This window comes from Amaranthus tricolor, chromosome 1 (assembly GCF_026212465.1).
Source record: "Amaranthus tricolor cultivar Red isolate AtriRed21 chromosome 1, ASM2621246v1, whole genome shotgun sequence".
Classification (NCBI taxonomy): Eukaryota; Viridiplantae; Streptophyta; class Magnoliopsida; order Caryophyllales; family Amaranthaceae; genus Amaranthus; species Amaranthus tricolor.
This window is the reverse complement of record NC_080047.1, coordinates 11324776-11344461: the sequence shown is the minus strand read 5'-3', so window position 1 is coordinate 11344461 and position 19686 is coordinate 11324776. Positions and strand designations below refer to the sequence as shown.

Genomic DNA, 19686 nt, shown 5'->3' with positions numbered 1-19686 from the left:
AAAAGGTATAAAGACCTCATTTTGAAGAAGAAGAAGAATAAGAAAATGAAGAGAAAAAATATCATAGATCAAACAGGAAACAAACATGAATACAAGAACACACCATAACTTAAGAGGTGTTACAGCTCCCCCTAAAACTAAGATTGTAAATCATTAATAAATAATAATTCAACAATACAATCAAGGGCGAACTACATGGGGGTCCGGGGAAGGCCCGACCTCCCTTGTCGAAAATGCCGTCTTATGTACTTTTAGCTTTTGCCCCGTTATTAATATATGATATATAGTTTAAAGAGTGCAAAATCATAACAAAAATTACTATAGCTCAATGGTTGGAGTAACACATTCGTAACCTAAGATTAAGTGATCAAATCCTAATTTAAACTACCTTATTTTGATAAACTAATGCATTTATATTAAAATGTCATTACTCTTTGTCTTTCATGATTTTGTATTCATCATTTTTAGTGTGTATGTTTATATTTTTGTTATCTTAATTTTAATGGTTTTTTTATGGAGATTTATTAGGCGTATATATGGAGTAAAAAACTGTAAAAAAATTTTTTCAAAATGGATAATTGTAGGAAAGCTTAATTCAACTCCATTTTATTGAATATAATTTTTGCTATGATTCAAGTTCATTTCAATTTACATGATTTTAAAATTTTCATAGTTTAACTAAGTAAATATGATAAATAATTTGCTAGTATATCGATTATTTAATTGGCCCTCCTAATTCAAAAAATCTTGGCTTCACCGCTAAATACAATAATGATACAACCCTCATAATGCTTGAAACAACTTTTCAAGCTCAAAGATCTCACCTTTAATCAAGATCATACACACTCTAATACGAAAGCATTTTATGTTTTCCAAACTCCTTTTCCTTTGAATTATCCTTAACTTAAGTGATTCTGAATTTGATTTAGGGTCTATATAGATCTGAACATTTAGAATAACCTTATCCCATTAAGCAAACTTGCCCCCCAAGAATCGAGTAAAATAGAAAAGTCAATTCTAGCCTTGCACACGTGCTCAAACGAGCAAGATCCTTGCTTGAGCAACCACATCCTGGCAGCTGGTACCGATTGGTGTTGTTTCGTGCCTTCTTCAAAACATGTGACATGCACCCCTTGCCTCTTTCAACGCAGCTCTTTAATTTCTTGCCTTGCTCAAGGCACTCCTTGTAGGAACTTATAGACGTCAAAGTGTGAATACGAGAAAAATTGCTAACCATCTATAACCCATAAAAAATGTATATCTAATGCGCAGCTTGTACACAATATATAGATTGAGTATTAAATTAGATAACACTAATTAGTCTACTTAGATCTAGATCAATGATGTGCTAGCACAAGAAAAACAATAAAAGAAAAAACAATTTTCTTTTTCTATTTTCTCTTTCAATTAGTTTTCTATTACTAGCTATAAGGCCCAACCAAAATAATGTGTTTCGGTAAAATGAGTATCAAAATATAATATGTTGTTTTAACTAAAACTAAAATGATTTAGTTGTCATAAATTATAGTATAAATTAACATGCAAAATTATTCACTAGATATAATTTTATTTGACATCTCATAAATAATTCTCAGTTTAAGGAAAATTTTATTTTTTTTTCACTTGCAATTAAAAATCTGTATTTTCATAATCAAAATGATTATAAGTGTGAATGATTTTTTTTATTACACCTAAGAACAAAACCAAAAATTTTACCAGAATAATAAGAGTAATATTTATTTCAACTAAAATAAAATATTCCATACGAATTATTTTAGTTGTCCCATTTCCTTATTTGGCAAAGTCATTTTAGTTGTCACATTTCTATTTTTGTCAATCTTTTTTTACCTAAATATCCTTAGTTCACACACATAATTACGAATATACCCCCATATACCTTACTTACCCAACTACCCTTCACTATTTACCCTTTTTAATGGACCTCTCACCATCTTTAATAACCGTGTCCAAGCAAATTGAACAACTAAATTGATTCGGGCGAGTATGATTTTAAAGTGGCAATGATATTAAGATAAGATGTTGTGGAGCACAATGCAAGGTAGATTCTTATCTACATGTTGTACGAGATGTCCTTTATGTCATGCTGTAAATTTTGCACATTTTTCCAGTCAAAAAAAGGTCGTTTAATTACCTACACATAAGAGCATAGGAGTATTATTAACCTCCTCTTTATTACCTTTACAGAGGATCATGGCATTGATGATGTAAGCTTACAAGGATTTTATTCTCTTTCCTAGAGATTCTGATTGCCATCAATCATAAATCTCAAACCCTCAAACATCCATTAATCATTACTGATGAGAGTTTTTGGATTATGTGTTCCTCTTACTCTACATACTCCCATTTTATTATAGTCTAAGAAAAAAATAATCAATCTGTTCATCATGCTTTAGAAATTAGAAATTGCACAATCTAACTTATGTTATAGAAGTAATTCTAGCTATGTATGTGAATTCTACAATTCAAAATGTTTGATGAACATGAGATCATAAAGGGTCTATATAATTAGCTTTTGATATTATTTTTTGTGATAACTAAATGTAAATATGATTCATATTCTTATGGCTTTTATATGAAAAGGTTTATATTCCCTCCTATTCACTGAAAATATAACATTTATTTTTTGGCATTATATTTGTTATTCTTAATTTGTATTTATTTTTAATATATAAATTAAAACATAGTCAAGAAAAATGTTGTTTGATTCATCTCAATGCAAAGATAATTAATATCCACGTTTTATAATGTTTCGTTTTGTGTAATAAGAAATATTAATTATTGAATAAGTGCATTGAATAGCGTGAAAAATTAAATGTGCCATTTTGTTATTGAAAATAATTCAAAATTTTACTCATTCGTTATAAATAATTTCACATATTAATTATATTCTAATAATCAATTTTTAATATGTATTTACTCTCAGCATATATAATGTGAACAAATTCATGTGAGAGACGGTTTCTTTGAGAGACCATCTCTAATTGGGCCAATCCATTATATATTTTGTAAAATATTATAAGTAGGCATTAAAAATAATGTAAGTAGACATTTAAGATATTGAAAGTAGACATAAAGGATACGAAATGTAAGCATTCAGGATAATGTAAATAGGCATTAAGAATACGGTAAGTAGACATTAATTTTTAATGAATTGGGTTTAAAATACGTTTCTTAACGAGACAGTCTCTCTAGAGACTAACTGATGTGTATAATGTGAGGGGGAGGAGTGAGACTATGGTGGTTTAGGACGTGGGATTATAGTCGTTCATATCTAAAAAGAGTTTACTTATTTATACAATAAAAAAATATCCTACATAATATTCAAGTTACACAAATCATTACCATTGAATTACACTAAATTTCTTAGTTCCAAACGTTACATGAAATTTTTATATTTAATGTCCCTACTCCTAACTAAGCATCAAATTATATATTTCAATCTAATTAATTTGTAATGAATAATTTATTTTCTTTACAGATTAAGATCTCACTAATTCTTAGAAATGGCATAACCGTTGGGCATGATTGAGCAACAACTATAATTTGAAAATTTGAATGTGGGTGAGGCTCATGATCTCTGACTACCCTAATAGTTTAAAGGGAATATTCTTATCATAGAGCAATGGGATTAACCCTAAATATATATATTAATACCATATTAATCTAATGATTAAATAAAATCATTAGTTAAAAAGGGTAAATGAAGGAAGAAAGGGAAGCATATGGGTCAAATAATCCAAAAGAAATCGGCTCCAAGCTTTTGAAAAGTGTGCCTTCTTTAATTTGTGCAAGAATATACTACTAATAATAACATAAAGAAGCCAAATTCTGTACTGAGAACCTGCATGGAATCCTACATTATTGAGAAATTAAAACTCTACACTTAAAAGCCTAAAGTTAGGGGAGCGTCTATAATGTTTTCTATTTCAAAAATATGTAAAAGTTTGATAGTATGGTATAGTTTTTGAATAGGGAGTTTTCCCTCCATGGAATACATCTAGATTTGCGATTAAAATGACATTTTCTTTACAATATATCATTTTCAATAATAAATTCACTTAAACTGAAAAGTGAATTACAAGAAAAATCTTAAAAGAAACAAAGACAAATGTTACCTTTTTCTATTTTCAGTTTAGTTTAGTTCAATCAAATTCAGTTTAGTCAATCAATTGATTAATATTAGTAATAATAAGTTCAATTTAGTCAAGAGTAATACATTTCACAAATTTTCAAGTGAGACCATCTTTTGTGGCCCAATATACATTGATTTGATTTATTGTTTTAAATAGTTACTTATAATCTTAAAGTAATCACTTATAATATTTTGCTCTAATTTTGGTAAATGGAAAATTGGAAACATATCACTGCATCCTCCTACTTAATAGTATCATTTGCTATTTTGGTTCGTCTTACTTATTTGCGCCATTTTTTAATACATAGCCAACCACTTTTTTTTAATCGCATCTATACATTTTAACTTTCTTTTAATTTATCTACACAATTTACTTCCTCTATTCATTTATCATCAAATATTATTTTTTAAAAAAAGAACTTTATTTACTAATTTAAATGAATGTAGTATGTGGATATTGTTAAGATAGGGTTAGTTACACTTTATATACATGGAAGATTATCTTGGGTGGGACTTGGAGCCTTGGTGGGCTAATAACTAGAGGAACAATATGGGATTCTTATCTTGGTATATTTTAAATATGAAATCCAAAATTGCTAGTACCAAGGTTTAACTTTTGCTATGTGCTTGGTTTTATAACTTTTAGGTGTTTACATCATTTAGACTTCATCTTAAGTTTAAAAACACATGGAATGTTTACATGGGAATGTAGTGCCATTTCATTGTAGTTTAATGCCATCCCACTAGATTTTATGTTAGTTAATTTTTACTAGAATATTTTTTTTATTATAATTGTTACATTTTATTTTTTATGAAATTTAATATTAATTTTGATAATTTATATGTTAAATATACTTAAATAAAATTATAAAAATTTAATATTTTAAACGTAACCGATTAGACGATGCAAATAAGATTCCACTTGACATATTGTTTTTACTCATTAACCGCAATTTATAAAATAAACTTAAAAGAGGAACATCACTAAGTCTAATATAGTGAGTATTTCAAAACAGAAAAAGTATGTCTATAACCTCATATTCTTTCATCCAATTATTTTTTGTTACACCCATTACAACCAACTGAAATTAAACTTTTATTTCTAATATTAAAAAGAAAAATAAAAAAAAGTAATAGATTGAAAACTAATAATAAAAAGTGTAAAATTTGAATAATTGAAAAATTAAGAAACTGTTGATTATTTTTATAAAGGCAAATGTTATATGTAGCCCTAAGGGCTACATATAACCATTAATAGCTTATAAGATTCTTTGTTATTTCCCATATAAATCATAAATGTATTGTTTTATTTCTTCTTGGGAGATAGAAAGACAAAAATACAATTAATAACAAAGTTCCCACATTAAATGGGAGATTATACTGATAACAAGTAAAACAAATTGCAATGGCGCTACTCTTCTGTACTTCTTTGGCGCCTAATTTTTCCTCTGCTGCTTCATCCTCTACATCCCTTTATAAACTATCTCTGAAACAACATAATACAATTCCTAAAATTTATCATATTCATCTTCTACATTGTCAAAGTATATTTTTATCTACAACTTGTGGAAGGGGTATCAATAGAACAAGACTTCCTGAAATTACTATCAAAGCTAAGGTATGTTTTTTTAAAAAAAAAAATAAATAATTGTCTACATACACTTTATTGACCCATTCAATTCCTGTATACAGACAATGCCGATGCTAGATTTTGACTTAAATGATACTCTTGTTGTGGAGAATGACTGTGAACCTTTTATTGGTCAAACTTTTGAGAGTCAAGAAGAGGCTTATGCATACTATAACAACTATGCAAAACGCCATGGATATGTGGCTCGCAAAGATCGATCGGACACTAATAAACATGGAAAGACGATTAGACGAGACTTTTACTGCCATCGTGGGGGGAAAAAGCCTTTGAAAGTTGTTGACTTATCCAAATCTCAAAGGCATAAACAATCTTCAAAATGTGAATGCAAGGCACATATGCGTATAACGTTGAAAAAGCGTTTCGATATATTCCCGGAAGAATGGCATGTCACAAAGTTTGTTAAAGAGCATAATCATGAATTATTGTCTTCTGAAGAAATGAGATTTTTGCCGGCTAATCGTTCTATTAGTCAACAGGATGAGAAGCAAATTTTATTGTATAAAGAAGCTGGACTTTCAGTTAGACAAATAATTCGAGTCATGGAGCTTGAAAAGGAAATCAAACATGGGGAGTTGTCATTCATTGAAAGAGATGTTCGTAATTTGTTTGCTAAAGTTAAGAAAGTGGTTGGTGATGATGATGTTAAGAGCCTATTAGAGTATATGAAATTGGCAAAGCAGGAAAATAATTTGTTTCAATATGCATACACCATGGATAATGAAAGGAGACTTGAACATCTATTTTGGTGTCAATCTCAAAGTTTTGCATTGTACCAAAGATATGGTGATGTAGTTGTCTTCGATACGACTTACAAAGTGAATTCATATGACATGCCTTGTGGAATTTTTGTTGGCGTCGATAACCATGGAAAGACTATTTTATTTGGTTGTGCTCTCCTTCGTAATGAAAAAACATCTACCTTTAGGTGGTTGATGAAGGTAAGATTAATTTATAAACATTTTCTTTCTTTATTTCTACATTATTATTCATCAATTATTTAATTCTGTCCTAAACCATTATCACTTGAATAATGCAGACTTTTGTCACTATAATGAAAAATACTCCAAAGACCATCATAACTGATCAGGATCCTTGGATGTCAGAAGCAATTGCAACAGAATTGCCAAGTACGAAACATAGCTACTGTATTTGGCATATAACTTCAAAATTCAGTTGCTGGTTTTCAGCACTTCTCCGCACAGCCTATCCAGATTGGTGTGTGGCATTTTATGAGGCATATAAGACAACTATACCCGAAGAGTTTGAACATAAGTGGAATACAATGATCCATAAGTATAATCTAGAAGAGAATAAACACATTCAAGGTTTGCAAAATGTTAAAGGATTTTGGGCACCCGCGTATCTTCGTGATCATTTTTTTGGTGGGATGATAACTACAGGAAGATCAGAGATGATAAATGCTTTCATCAAGAAGTTTGTTTCTTCTAATTTTAGTCTGAAAGATTTTGTGAAACAGGTATGTCTTCAATATAACTTCATTTTAGTTATTCTCGGTATTACTCTTCTGCTTTCTTCTTTAAATTCTTATATTATCTAGATGACTCCATGAAATGCTTTTAATAAACTTGTTTAAATATTATTAGGTTGACATCGCTATTCAAGAAATCGATCAAAGACGAGTACATAATAACATGACTGCCACTCTCAGACCAATTAGGTTGGTGATAATGATGTTTAATGAATGAATTTGAACATAAGACCATTTTATTTGCTAAGTAGTCCTCCAATCAATTACTCTGCCTCATAAGTATGAAATTTCAATAGTACCTCTTTTTCAAACCATTTAATTTAATTTAATTTATCACACTTGTCGAGACAACATTTTAGCATTAATTATCTCTAATTGTTCTTAATTAAAAATTATAAAAAGTTGATATTAATAATCCTTGTATTATGAAGAATCAATAAGATCCTACATGACTATATTTTAACTTATAGATTAAGAATAAATACAATTAAGAGTGATAAATGAATAATGATAAAAAAAAAAGAAGAAATGAGACTAATAGGTAAAATAAGAGGGCATGTGATTTATTCTATATAAGATCTATTTGATTTGAGGATTCTGTGCGGTTAAGCATACCGCGTACCTTTAAAAATCGCCCATAAATAAACACATAAGTTACTAAAGTTTGAGAATAGAAAAAGATTAAGAGAATTTCATTTCCATTGATAGAAAGTTAATATCTTTAGAATATACACAAGCACCCTGTGTTCTAATGTTTTACTTATCAGTTGCAAAAGGGCAACATTGACCCACTAAAAACACAATTAAGTCTAAGAGTAAGTGTCATCAATTTCTCTATTGTTCACTCTACAAACTCTATTTTGCGTCACTACTCACACTAAACACAAAGTGATTCGTACACTTCACAAGTTCAAGGAGTAGTCTTGAACTTTAGAATAACTAGATCTCTGCATTCTAACACCACTAATACTGTTTCTAGCAGCCATCATCTCATACAATGATACCCTATTCTTGGGTTGGGAATCCGGCCTTTGTCTAGGGGCACTATGGGACCTAAGCTTGGCTCGAAACGATTTTGTATCCGCCATGTAGCCAGGGGAGTTCGAACAAGGCCTAAAGAAGCTATCCCCACATACACTCTTGGTGGGTGTAGGGGGCCCATTGGATCGAACTGAATTTGAAAACCGAGGTGTACTTTGAGCTGATGAGACCCGACATTCATCACCATAGAAGCTCCAATCGTAGTTTCGACAATCTATTTGGGCCCGGCCAGGGAAAGGACATGGTAGAGGTGAAGACATTGTTGGGTATTGTAAATCTTCGCCACTAAAATCGTAGGATGTTGGTTTGATGTTGATCCTCCTAGACCTTGATTTTGGCTTATAATATGTGTCAATTTCAACAATTTTGGGACTCCCTTCATATGGATTAATATATGGATCATATGATGTCGATAGTCTTTTGCTATGGAAATGATCATTTCTTGATTCATCAAACCTTTCCTGTTAAGACAAAACAAAGAGAACAGCGTCACATTTAGACCGTAGCAAGCAAACAAATTTGGCCTAATTGATTCTTTTTGAGATATCTTACCATGGATTTTCGTGCTCGAAACTCTGAATGAAATCTATGACTCCGACTCAGGGCTTGACTAGCCCTTTGAAAACGTGCAGCCACCTGCGCTCTGATGAGTGCTTGCATGCTTTGAAGAGTTGCTGCAGCTCGCTTTCGAACAAGATAGCCTCTTACAAGAGCTTGTAATTTTACTAGACCTTTTAAGGCTCTAAGCGCTCTCCTTGCCTATAGTTAGTTTAATCACAATACAAAGTCACATTCCTATAACATCAATCCTTAATTTCTTAAGCACAATAAGCCTAGGATAGTAGTACTTTTTTTTCAAATTTCAACATACATAAGGAAAACAAATTAAGACAGAGAAAGTACTAGTTTCAAATCAGATCCAAACGTGTTATATTCCACAAGGTAGCATATGATACTAGAGCTCAAATTAAGTGACAACTAACAAGTTGATGTTATATTCCACAAAGTAGCATCGATTTTAACAAAATTTTATAAGGATATTCGTTAGCAAGATCGATAAATTCCCATTTATTGAAAAAGTTAAAAGAATAATTATTTAAACAAACTTGAGATTTTGTCCAAGTCTTAGAACAAAATGTGATTCAAATTCAAAAAAGCATGACATAATGAAGCTCAAGACACAAGAGTAAACTTCAAAAAGAAGACTCAAAGAGTGGAGAAGCAAACACGGGAAAAAGGGGAGAAACCAACCTAATAAAAGGTTGGCCAAATCCATCTAGAAGTAGTAACTTCAAAAATGTGCTTAGGTACCAGAAAATAACTTTTACTATATCTAGAAAAAGTGAGAAATCATGTACTCTACTCTCCAAATTCCAACTAACAGTTAGATACACTAGTCCTTTTTTGAATTCCTATAACAGTGCACACTCCACACACACAGTTGGAAAATACTATTATGATATTCAATCTGGTACCGTGATTCTAATTAAAATTTTAAATATTATATTAGACCGAAACATATAATCGAAAAATACAAGATCCACACGTTTCATAAGTTATAAAAATTGCATCCTAAAACTATATAATTATATAACTTATAAAGTATACACAGTATTATCAGTATAATATAAATCATCCCCGTATATAAAAAGTCATTAAACAAATTACAAATCACTCTAAATTAAAATCCCAATTTTTTTTTTTGAAGAGAATTAAAATCCCAAATTAAACCCTTTGAAATGCTATTAAATTTCAAAAAAAAAACCCAAATCTAAAAAACAATAAATCAATAACAAATCCCAGAAAATACAAACAAAAATCACAAGAAATGAAAGAACTTTGCCCATATTAGTTTGATTTGACATGGGAATTAAAATGAAAAACTAGGGTTAAAAAGATTTTTCATTATCTTACAAAGATTCTTATCCAAAAAAAATTTTTCAATGAAAAGTGTTTTCCGCCAAAGCAAACACTAATAGGAGACGAAAAACCCACATACCAAATAGCCCTTAAAATGGGCTTGAATCTTAAGAGCAGCCCATCTGTGTTTTCCACCATTAGAAAACAGAGTTTCTCTGCCATGGCCATGGCTAGTCAATCTAACAACAGCAACAGCAGCTTGAGCAGCAGCAACAGCGGCATCAGCGGCAGCAGCAGTCGCAGCAGCAACAGCAATAGCATGTTTAGTTTGCTCTTTTTCTGATTCAGAAATAAAATCTCTACTAAACCAAACATTTTGCTTTTCTTTCACTTTCTCTTTTGTGGGTTTTGTAAAACTCCATCTTCCTTCAACTCTTGTTATTTTTTCTCTCTTCAGATCTTCATTAGTAACAGATTTAACCATTTTTTCCTTATCATTTTGTTTATTCATCCCTAAAAGGGATTTCAACCATTTAGTAGCTTTGCCCATTTTTGGTGGTTCAGGAAGAAAACAGGGGAGTGTTTAAAAATGGAGGGGAAAGATGGGTTTAAAGTTTAAATAAAGGGAGAGGAAGGAAAGAGGGTTATTTAATTGTGTGAAAAAGATGGGTCTGAGTTTGTTCTGATTGATGGGTCAGAGTTTTAACATGTTAAAGGAGTTTTAAATGGATGTGAGACCCATTTGCAAAGTGGTGCAAATTGAATTTAGATGCATTGGAATTTTTAATTGAAATGTTTGTTTTTTTATGGGTGGGAGGGAAAGGCTTAGGTTAAAATTAAACTTCAATTTTTTTTATTAGTTTTATTTATCTTTTTTTAATTACTTAGGGAACATATTAACCCTTATTAGTATAAAAATTCGTGTAATACACAACATAAGTAGTATAAAAGTATATATAAATATAAATTTTGAATAGAAATGTAATTATATGTTATAAATTTATAATATTTCTTATAAAATAGATAAGAATTTAGAATGTATTGTTCTTTTAATGAAAAAAATTAGGTTGTTAATATAAGTATTAATTTAAGTTATCATACTTTTTCTCTCTTCTCTCTAAAAAAATCCTAATCCCCATAATTGGTTTGGGGCTATTATCAACCTTATGGTTGATGGTAAGCCCTTAAATTTGTCCGTTTTAAACTTTTTGAATATGATTAGAATAAATATTTGTCCTTTCCTTACAGGAGAGTTGTTCTACTCATATATTGGGTTTTGATCTCTCTCTTCGTGAGAGTTTGGAGTAATGAAGTTTGGTTTGTAATTGATTTATTGGTAGAGATTAATGCGATAATGCAGCAGACATAAAAAATTGCAATTACCATCAACTACATCAAATTCAATTCTATCTCAAGACTACAACAAATCGAAAGACCCCCTCGTAGAAGGCTGTGTCAAATAGCGATGTTGAAGAGGATATTCAGAATTGTCAAATCTCATATACAACGATCATATTTTTGTTAATTTTGAATTATCATTGATTAAAGTTGTTATGTACTTGCTAATTTTTATCTCTGATATAAATGTCGTATAACTTATTAATGAATCAAGTATTATTCAAAAAAAAAGTTATCATACTTTTTAAGACAAATTTGGGTAATATTCCAAGACGTTATCATAATAATTCTTTGTCATTGTCAAAATAATTTTTGATTATCATATATTTTTTGTTTGTTGATGAAATATTTTGGAAATTAAAGTTTGATGAAGAAACTCTATTAATTAGCAAATACAATGAGAATGTCATGTGAAATTTTACGGTATTTTTATTAGATTATATGATATAATTAAAAATTATGAAAAGTTGATGTTAATAATTCTTATATCGAGAATATTAAATTAAGATCACACTAAATATATGTTAACTTAAAGATTAAGAATAATATACAAATTAATAATAAATGTACAGTGATCAAAAAGCAAATGAGAGTCGAGAGAATATGAGTGTATTTGCTTTTAATTGAAACAAGACTTCATACTCAAATTTTTTATTATATTTGAAAATTAAGACTTGTATAAGTTTCTTAAATATGGTACTTAGAAGTCAAAAGTTAAAAAGAATTGATTTTTTTTTTCTTAAATTTTTGGAGGGGTGTATTTCCTCTTTCTATTAAAATTTTAAAATTCTTTTCTATTATAGATTAAGAATAATCAATTACAACATAAGGTAAAGAGGATTTGATTTTTTTTATAGTTGGTGAAATTTAAATTTCTTATCATAAAAGGGGAAAGAAAAATCTTTAGACTTCAACCACTTACCAACCTTTGGCTCTCATTGAATTTTTGATAATTGATATAGTTGTTGCATATTAACCAATCTTCAATTGATAATGTGATGTTATTTGATTAGTATTAATATATATTTTTATATTTATTTTTGTTATGTTAAAGTTTATTTATTCATTTATTTATTTATTTATTATTGTGAAATTACCTAAATATCTCGTTGGTTTTCGTACTCCATTGACTTTGACTCTCCGTTGACCTTTAACTTATTGTCAAGCGTTTAAATGACTTTTCAGCCCATGCTTGTCCATCAAATAACTCAATTAGCAACCCTAATTGCTGGTTAAACTCACTCCTCACCACTCCCTCCTTACTATCCATGATTCAAATTACAAATTTTAAATTTTAAATTTTAATTGGGTAATGACTTGCAAGTTATGATAATTCAAATTTTTTATTTTAATTAAAATGTTAAAGATTTAAAATATTAAATGTAAAATTAAACCAAACTAAATTTAAAACCAAACTAAATTAAGTAAAAAAGTTGGAAACTTTCAAGCTTTTAAAGGTGAATTTTTCTTTGCAAAAATAGATACTCGGGATGGCTTCTGTTATCAATCATCTTTACTTTGTCAAAATTTTTGAAATTATTTTTTTGTTTGATTTCACATGGGAAATTGCAATTGATATTGGAACCCAAGGTTAACAGCATCCATTTAGTAATTAAATTCCTTTACTTAATTAGGAATTTTCACTATCAAAGAAATTCCGTTTCTTTTGTTTGTTCTGAGAATGTCAACCAATTACCAAAAAACTCTAAAATTAATTGCATCTTAAAAATAGAAATTTTAAGGAAAATAAGAAACACCAACTCTTTTTTTTTTGTTATTAGATGCAGACCAAGGAAAGCGGAGGGGAAGAATTAAACTTAAGACATTTTTTGAATATTTGTACTTGCTTGATTTTCAATTAAGGCAAGAATTGATTTTCAAAGATTATGTTAATTTTTTTTAAGTACCAAAGGGGTTATTTCATTCAAATAACAAAAATATTATAGTACTTATTGATTGTTAGAGTATATAACATATCATGAGGCCTCAACTATTCACTTAAGCTTGTGGTTGAGTTGGTTCCTTGACATGGTATCAGAAGCCAGCATGACCTAAGAGGTCACAGGTTCGAATATCAACCACCCATTAATTAAAGTGGAATATTCAGCGTCTATGCGCATCCTTACTTCTAGCCCAATGGGCTCTCGTGTGAGGGGGCATTGTAAGAATATTATTTCGTGTCCTTCTTATTGCATCATCCACCATATATATACAACCAATAATCTCTATTAATTTAGGCTATAATCTAGGCTATTAATGACAAGGCTATAAGTTAGGTAACTCATGCTATATTTAGCTAATACAAGATATATACAAATATTACAAAGTCTATAATATTTCAAAGGCTATCACACCCCCGCAGTCGAAACGGGAGGATCACGAACATTGAGACTGTTCCGGAAGTCCGCAAATAAAATAAGGGGCAACCCCTTAGTGAAAATATCTGCAATCTGATAACGTGAAGGCACATGTCGAACTCGTACTTCACCTCGTGCAACTTTTTCTCTGACAAAGTGAATATCCATTTCAATGTGTTTAGTGCGCTGGTGTTGAACAGGATTCCCGGAAAGATAAATGGCACTTATATTGTCGCAATAAACCATTGTAGCTTTCCGAACAGGACAATGTAGTTCTAGTAGTAGATTTCGAATCCAACAGGACTCCGAAACAACATTAGCCACCCCTCTATACTAGGCCTCGGCACTGGATCGAGATAAAGTAGGTTGACGTTTGGACGACCACGAGATCAGATTGTCACTCAAATAAACACAGTATCCCGATGTGGATCGTCTCGTATCAGGACACCCTCCCCAATCCGCATCAGTATAAGAGACAATATTTGCAATCGAGGAAGGATAAAGGTGTAAGCCAAGATGGAGAGTACCTTGAACATAGCGTATGATACGCTTGAGAGCATTCATATGTTCATCTCTAGGGTCATGCATGTGTAGGCAAATCTGTTGAATTGCATACGAGATATCCGGCCTAGTAAAGGTGAGATATTGCAGGGCACCAGCAAGACTGCGATGCTTTGTTGGATCCGCATATGGACCCCCCGTTGTAGCACTCACCTTCGACTTAGTGTCTACTGGAGTCGAACTCGGTTTACACGAACCCATACCAGCACGTTCAATAATTTCCTTGGCATATTTGCGCTGTGATAGAAACAAACCGCCTTTGTGTATAGTTACACGAATGCCTAGAAAATAATTCAAGGAGCCCAGATCCTTCATTGCAAACTCAGAGCAAAGGTGATCCATTATAGATCTACAGAGATCATCAGATGAAGCTGTCAAAATAATGTCATCAACATACAACAATAAGTAGGCTATATCAGACCCTTTCCGATAAATAAACAAGGAATTATCTGATTTACTGTTAGTGAACCCAATAGCAGACACAAAATCAGCAAATCTCTTGTACCATGCAAGAGGGGCTTGCTTAAGGCCGTACTCTGATACCATGTAAGAATATTATTCCGTGTCCTTCTTATTGCATCATCCACCATATATATACAATCAATAATCTCTATTAATTTAGGCTATAATCTAGGCTATTAATGGCAAGGCTATAAGTTAGGTAACTCATACTATATTTAGCTAATACAAGATATATACAAATATTTCAAAGTCTATAATATTTCAAAGTCTATCAGGCATTTTAGAGTATATAACATATCATGAGGCCTCAACTATCAACTTAAGCTTTTAATTGAGTTGGTTCCTGGACATGGTATAAGAAGCCAGCGTGACAAGAGGTCATTGGTTCGAATCTAAACCACCTCTCATTTAAACTGGAATATTCAACGTCTATGTGCATTCACACTTCTAGCTCAATAAGCTCTTATGTGAGGGGACGTTTTAGAGTATATAACATATCTTGGGGCCTCAACCATCAGCTTAAGCTTTTGGTTGAGTTGGTTTGTTGACATTGTTATAGTATGTAACATAGTATGGGACCTCAACTATCAGCTTAAGCTTTTGGTTGAGTTGGTTCATTGACATGATATCGAAAACCAGCGTAACAAGAGGTTACTGGTTCGAATTTCAACCATCCATGATTTAAAATGAAATATTATAGTCCCTCATCTTTACTATTATTTGCCCCATTTGGTTTTTTGATGTTATTCATTGATCCCTCTCAATTTTTATTTTATTTTTAATATATAAGTTAAATATAAATAAATGTGATTTTGTTTGATTTGTTTGGATGTAAATTTTATTAACATTAACAATTTAAAATTTGTAACTAAACACAATTTAAGATATTTATGGTTGAATATGTGCACTGGCAAATGTACAAAAACCAAACTAACTTCTTTTACTGATTTCAAATTATATTTACTTATCAATTATTTTAATTTTACTTTATTTAATTATTTTAAGGTAAAGTAAGAAATGAAAATTAAAATGGGATTAATTTTGGGAGTGGAGGATCAGTTTTTTTACATTAATATTAAATTAGAAAAATAAGAGGTGAAAAAGACAAATGATTGCTAATTAATAAGAACCTTTTATGAAAATCAAAAGATTTACCCCAAACACTAGTGATTCAAATGCCTGATGAAATATTGTTGTATAAGGTCCTTTTTAAAAAAATTTCTGACAATAAAGGGAAAAACAATGTGTTTTTAGCTATTTACTTTACTTTAATTTTACTTATATTTACCTTTTGTATTTGCTTTATAATCTGACAAATACCTTGTGAAAGAGTGCATTAAATGACAAAAAGAATAGTCAGGTTAAAGGTAATTTTTTAGTAAATTAATGTAATGAAAACAAAATTTTCAGGCCAGAAAAATAGAGAAAAATTATTTTAATTGGAAACCATACATATTTTAATTTAATTTACTTTTGCAAAAGTTGGGAGAAAACACAAAGAATAAATATTTTACTTTTGTCTATCAAATTCAAAAAAGTTGACTTTATTGAACCACCCACGAATCATAATATTCTGGAGCTTAATTTTTGGCTTCCTTTATTTGCTTTATTACAAATTAACCACCCGATTAAAAAATTACTTTATTTCCAATGAAAATGTGATTTAAACGTCGTATAAGTGATTACTATTCAAAAAAGACTCATAATTGATTTAATTAATTACACTTATTTAACGCATTATTTATTGATAAATTTTTAACTAAATTTTTGTAGAAATAGAAAAATATGATTATATATAGTAGTTATAGATTCATTGCCAAAAATTTTAAACTTGATATCGGACTTTTATATATAATACTCCCTCCTATTCACCTTAGGAGTTCCATTTGACTTTTTACAGATTTTAAGGAGAGTCAAAAGTGGGACCCTAAGGGTAGAAAAGAGAATGGTATTATGGGTTTTTTAATGTAAGGGAGGAAAATTAGTATGGATAATGGAGGGTATAATTGAAAATATGATAAAGTTACCAAGGGCATAAAAGTCAAAAACCCATACAAAAAATAGAAATGGAACAATTAAGGTGACTTGACCATAAAAAAATAGGACACATAAGCTGAATAGGAGAGAGTATTATTTTCTATTCTGTAGCAAATTTTTTATTAGAGCAAGAGCCAAAATCACCATATATTGGAGGTGATTTTAATAACATGGTAATTCAAATCATGACACACATCTTGGAGCTAGGAAATGTGATGTGGATGGAAGGGGACTGATTTGCATGATGGAGGAGCATCAAAGAAGCTCAAATATTAGATTATGATGATTTGAGTGCTCGAACAAGGCAGGTAGTAACAACAGTCAGTAATAGCCAGCAATTGCCTCATTGTTCTAGCAGGCCAACTATGGGCCTATTTTGCAATTTTACATTGTGTTTTACTTTTGGATATTCTCTTTCTATCAACAAGTCTTATTAGGGTTTAATGCTTTGGGGGTGAGAAAGAGTTTTTCAACTCTAAGTGTGTCTTCTATTGTACTTCCTCCGTTCCATAATTGTTGCTACATTTGCATGGGCACGAGAATTAAGAAAAGTGATTGACTTATACTGTAGTTGATTATTTACTTTATAGAATATTGTATTTTATTATTGTTAATTGAAAAAGAAAAAGGAAAAATAAATTGTTAGGTTACTTTATAGAGTATAGTATAGTATTTTATTATAGAGTATAGAGTATAGAGTAGGATAAAAATAGGGGTAGGTAGAACTTTAAATGATTGTTTTATTACTAAAAACGGAAATGTAGCAAGTAATATGAAATTGCCAAAAATAGAAAATGTAGCAAGTATTATGGAACGGAGGAAGTATTCATCAAAAGACTCCACTCTTAAAGGTTGTAAGCTCTGAGTTTGCAATGTTCAGAGATTTTATTAATGTATCTTGAATAGTTAATAAAATATAAGCACTTTTAAAGGGAAGTTGTCTAAGACATCATTCACTCTTTTGTGCATTATTCTCACAAAGTGTTAATCTTTTTATTGCACCACTTTATTTTTTGTACCTTCTTTTAATCTTTTCTACAATTTAAGGGTCCAAGAAACTTTACTTTCACTTTTAATTACAAAGTTCTAAACTTAGCCGCGTACACCTCACGAACTTTTTATAAGAAAATCATCAACTAACAATCAAAGAAAATGGATTTTCACTGGAATTCTAAATCGAATTGTTAGATTTTTTTTGGATTAATTGAAGTTTCTAGCATGAAAAAACACATAGTTTATGTACTTTTACCAGATGCGCGTAATATTTGTTATCTTGTTATCAACAATTTCACTTATAGATTTGCTAGAAATTGTGGTTTTGTTCGGTTCATGCAACCCAATACATGTTATTTTGATTCAAATAATTAACTTTATAATGTTGAAGTCAAAACATTGAAATCACAGTTTTTGACTTGTTAGAACAAACATTTCATTTCAAATTGTAAATTTTAATTATGAATTCATTAAAGAATTTGAGAATGACTTTGAATGACAAAGTTAGGGAAGTCATTCTCAAATACTTATCATTAACCATTTTTAAAAACATTGGTGGATTTGACTCAAATTCAGATTTAAATATTTTTATTTTCCAAACACTAAATTGAATCGAATCCACATTTTCAAATGAAATTAACATTTCCAAACATAACATTAAGGTATTTTGGTTGGTTAAATATAAAAATAGTGTTTGATGTATAAGATTTTAAAGCTTAAACGAAAAAGTTACTTTGAGTAGCTTTCATTGGGGCGACATTTTGACCTACTTTTGATTTTCTAATATATAACCAATAATCAGTAATTATTTTTATTCAACATTTTCATAATAGTTGTCAGTCGACTTAAATAGTTGATTTAACAACGATAAACAATCAGTACTATTAATTCGTTAAACAAATCAACAATCAATAAACACTTGTCAAACATCTAACCCCATGATCCCATTGCAGTTAGAAGAGAATTTTTGAAAGTTATAAATGTATGAAACCAATTTTTGAATAATTAAGTTACAATGCAAAGAAAAAGGAAAAGTGCCTCCCTTTTTAAGCTTTAATGTTTACTTTCTAGTTTCTACTAATTGAGTTGCATGCAACGTCCGTACCAATTTGCCATACTGAATAACTGAATGCTGATACAGTAAAAGTGATTATGGAAAAAAAGAATAAAATTGAAAAATAAAAGTAGGAGCAGGTTCAGTAATAATGTCATGTACTCTTTCCTTTCTTATTTAAAGTTGTTTTTTTATTTTACATTGTTTTATATGTTATTTTCCCAAAAATTATTTTAATTTATCTTATAAATTTTAGACACATATATTAACTTATTCATCCTAATTTTAATACTTTCTTCGTTTTTTTCTTCACATTTACTTTTTACACAGTTTTTAAAACATTTTTAAGTCTTAATATCTCTAATTACGCATCATAAAAAATTATGAAAAATATATGATAATAAAGTATACATTAAAAAAAATTTAATGAGATCTCAAGTGAATATATTATTTATTCCATAAATCTCTTTAGGATCTTATTCAAACTTCACTCTCTTAAAAGTAAAATATTCTAAATGAGAACAACATTAAAAAACAGAAAAAATATTTTATTAAAGTATATGGTAATTATATATTTTTCGTTATCTTCATTTTAACATTTTTATAGTTTATAATCTTCACCTACTTCTA

General features: G+C 29.9%; 2 protein-coding genes and 1 pseudogene across 2 annotated transcripts; 1 reads left to right on the top strand and 2 right to left on the bottom strand.

Moving 5' to 3' along the window:
• The first annotated feature begins 233 nt into the window (after positions 1-233).
• LOC130827849 (protein FAR1-RELATED SEQUENCE 11-like) lies at positions 234-7510 on the top strand. Its single transcript, XM_057693756.1, has 5 exons — positions 234-245; positions 955-1048; positions 5865-6747; positions 6867-7281; positions 7409-7510. The coding sequence occupies exons 1-5, from the start codon at positions 234-236 to the stop codon at positions 7508-7510; spliced, it is 1506 nt and encodes a 501-aa protein (XP_057549739.1).
• A 464-nt stretch (positions 7511-7974) lies between these two features.
• Positions 7975-10982, bottom strand: LOC130800148 (protein IQ-domain 26-like). The gene is made up of 3 exons (XM_057663519.1): positions 10334-10982; positions 8887-9093; positions 7975-8795 (listed from the first exon to the last, which is right to left on the bottom strand). The coding sequence occupies exons 1-3, from the start codon at positions 10742-10744 to the stop codon at positions 8196-8198; spliced, it is 1218 nt and encodes a 405-aa protein (XP_057519502.1). The 5' UTR covers positions 10745-10982; the 3' UTR covers positions 7975-8195.
• Positions 10983-13940: 2958 nt separating this feature from the next.
• LOC130827760 (uncharacterized mitochondrial protein AtMg00810-like) lies at positions 13941-15056 on the bottom strand (annotated as a pseudogene).
• Positions 15057-19686: the final 4630 nt, after the last annotated feature.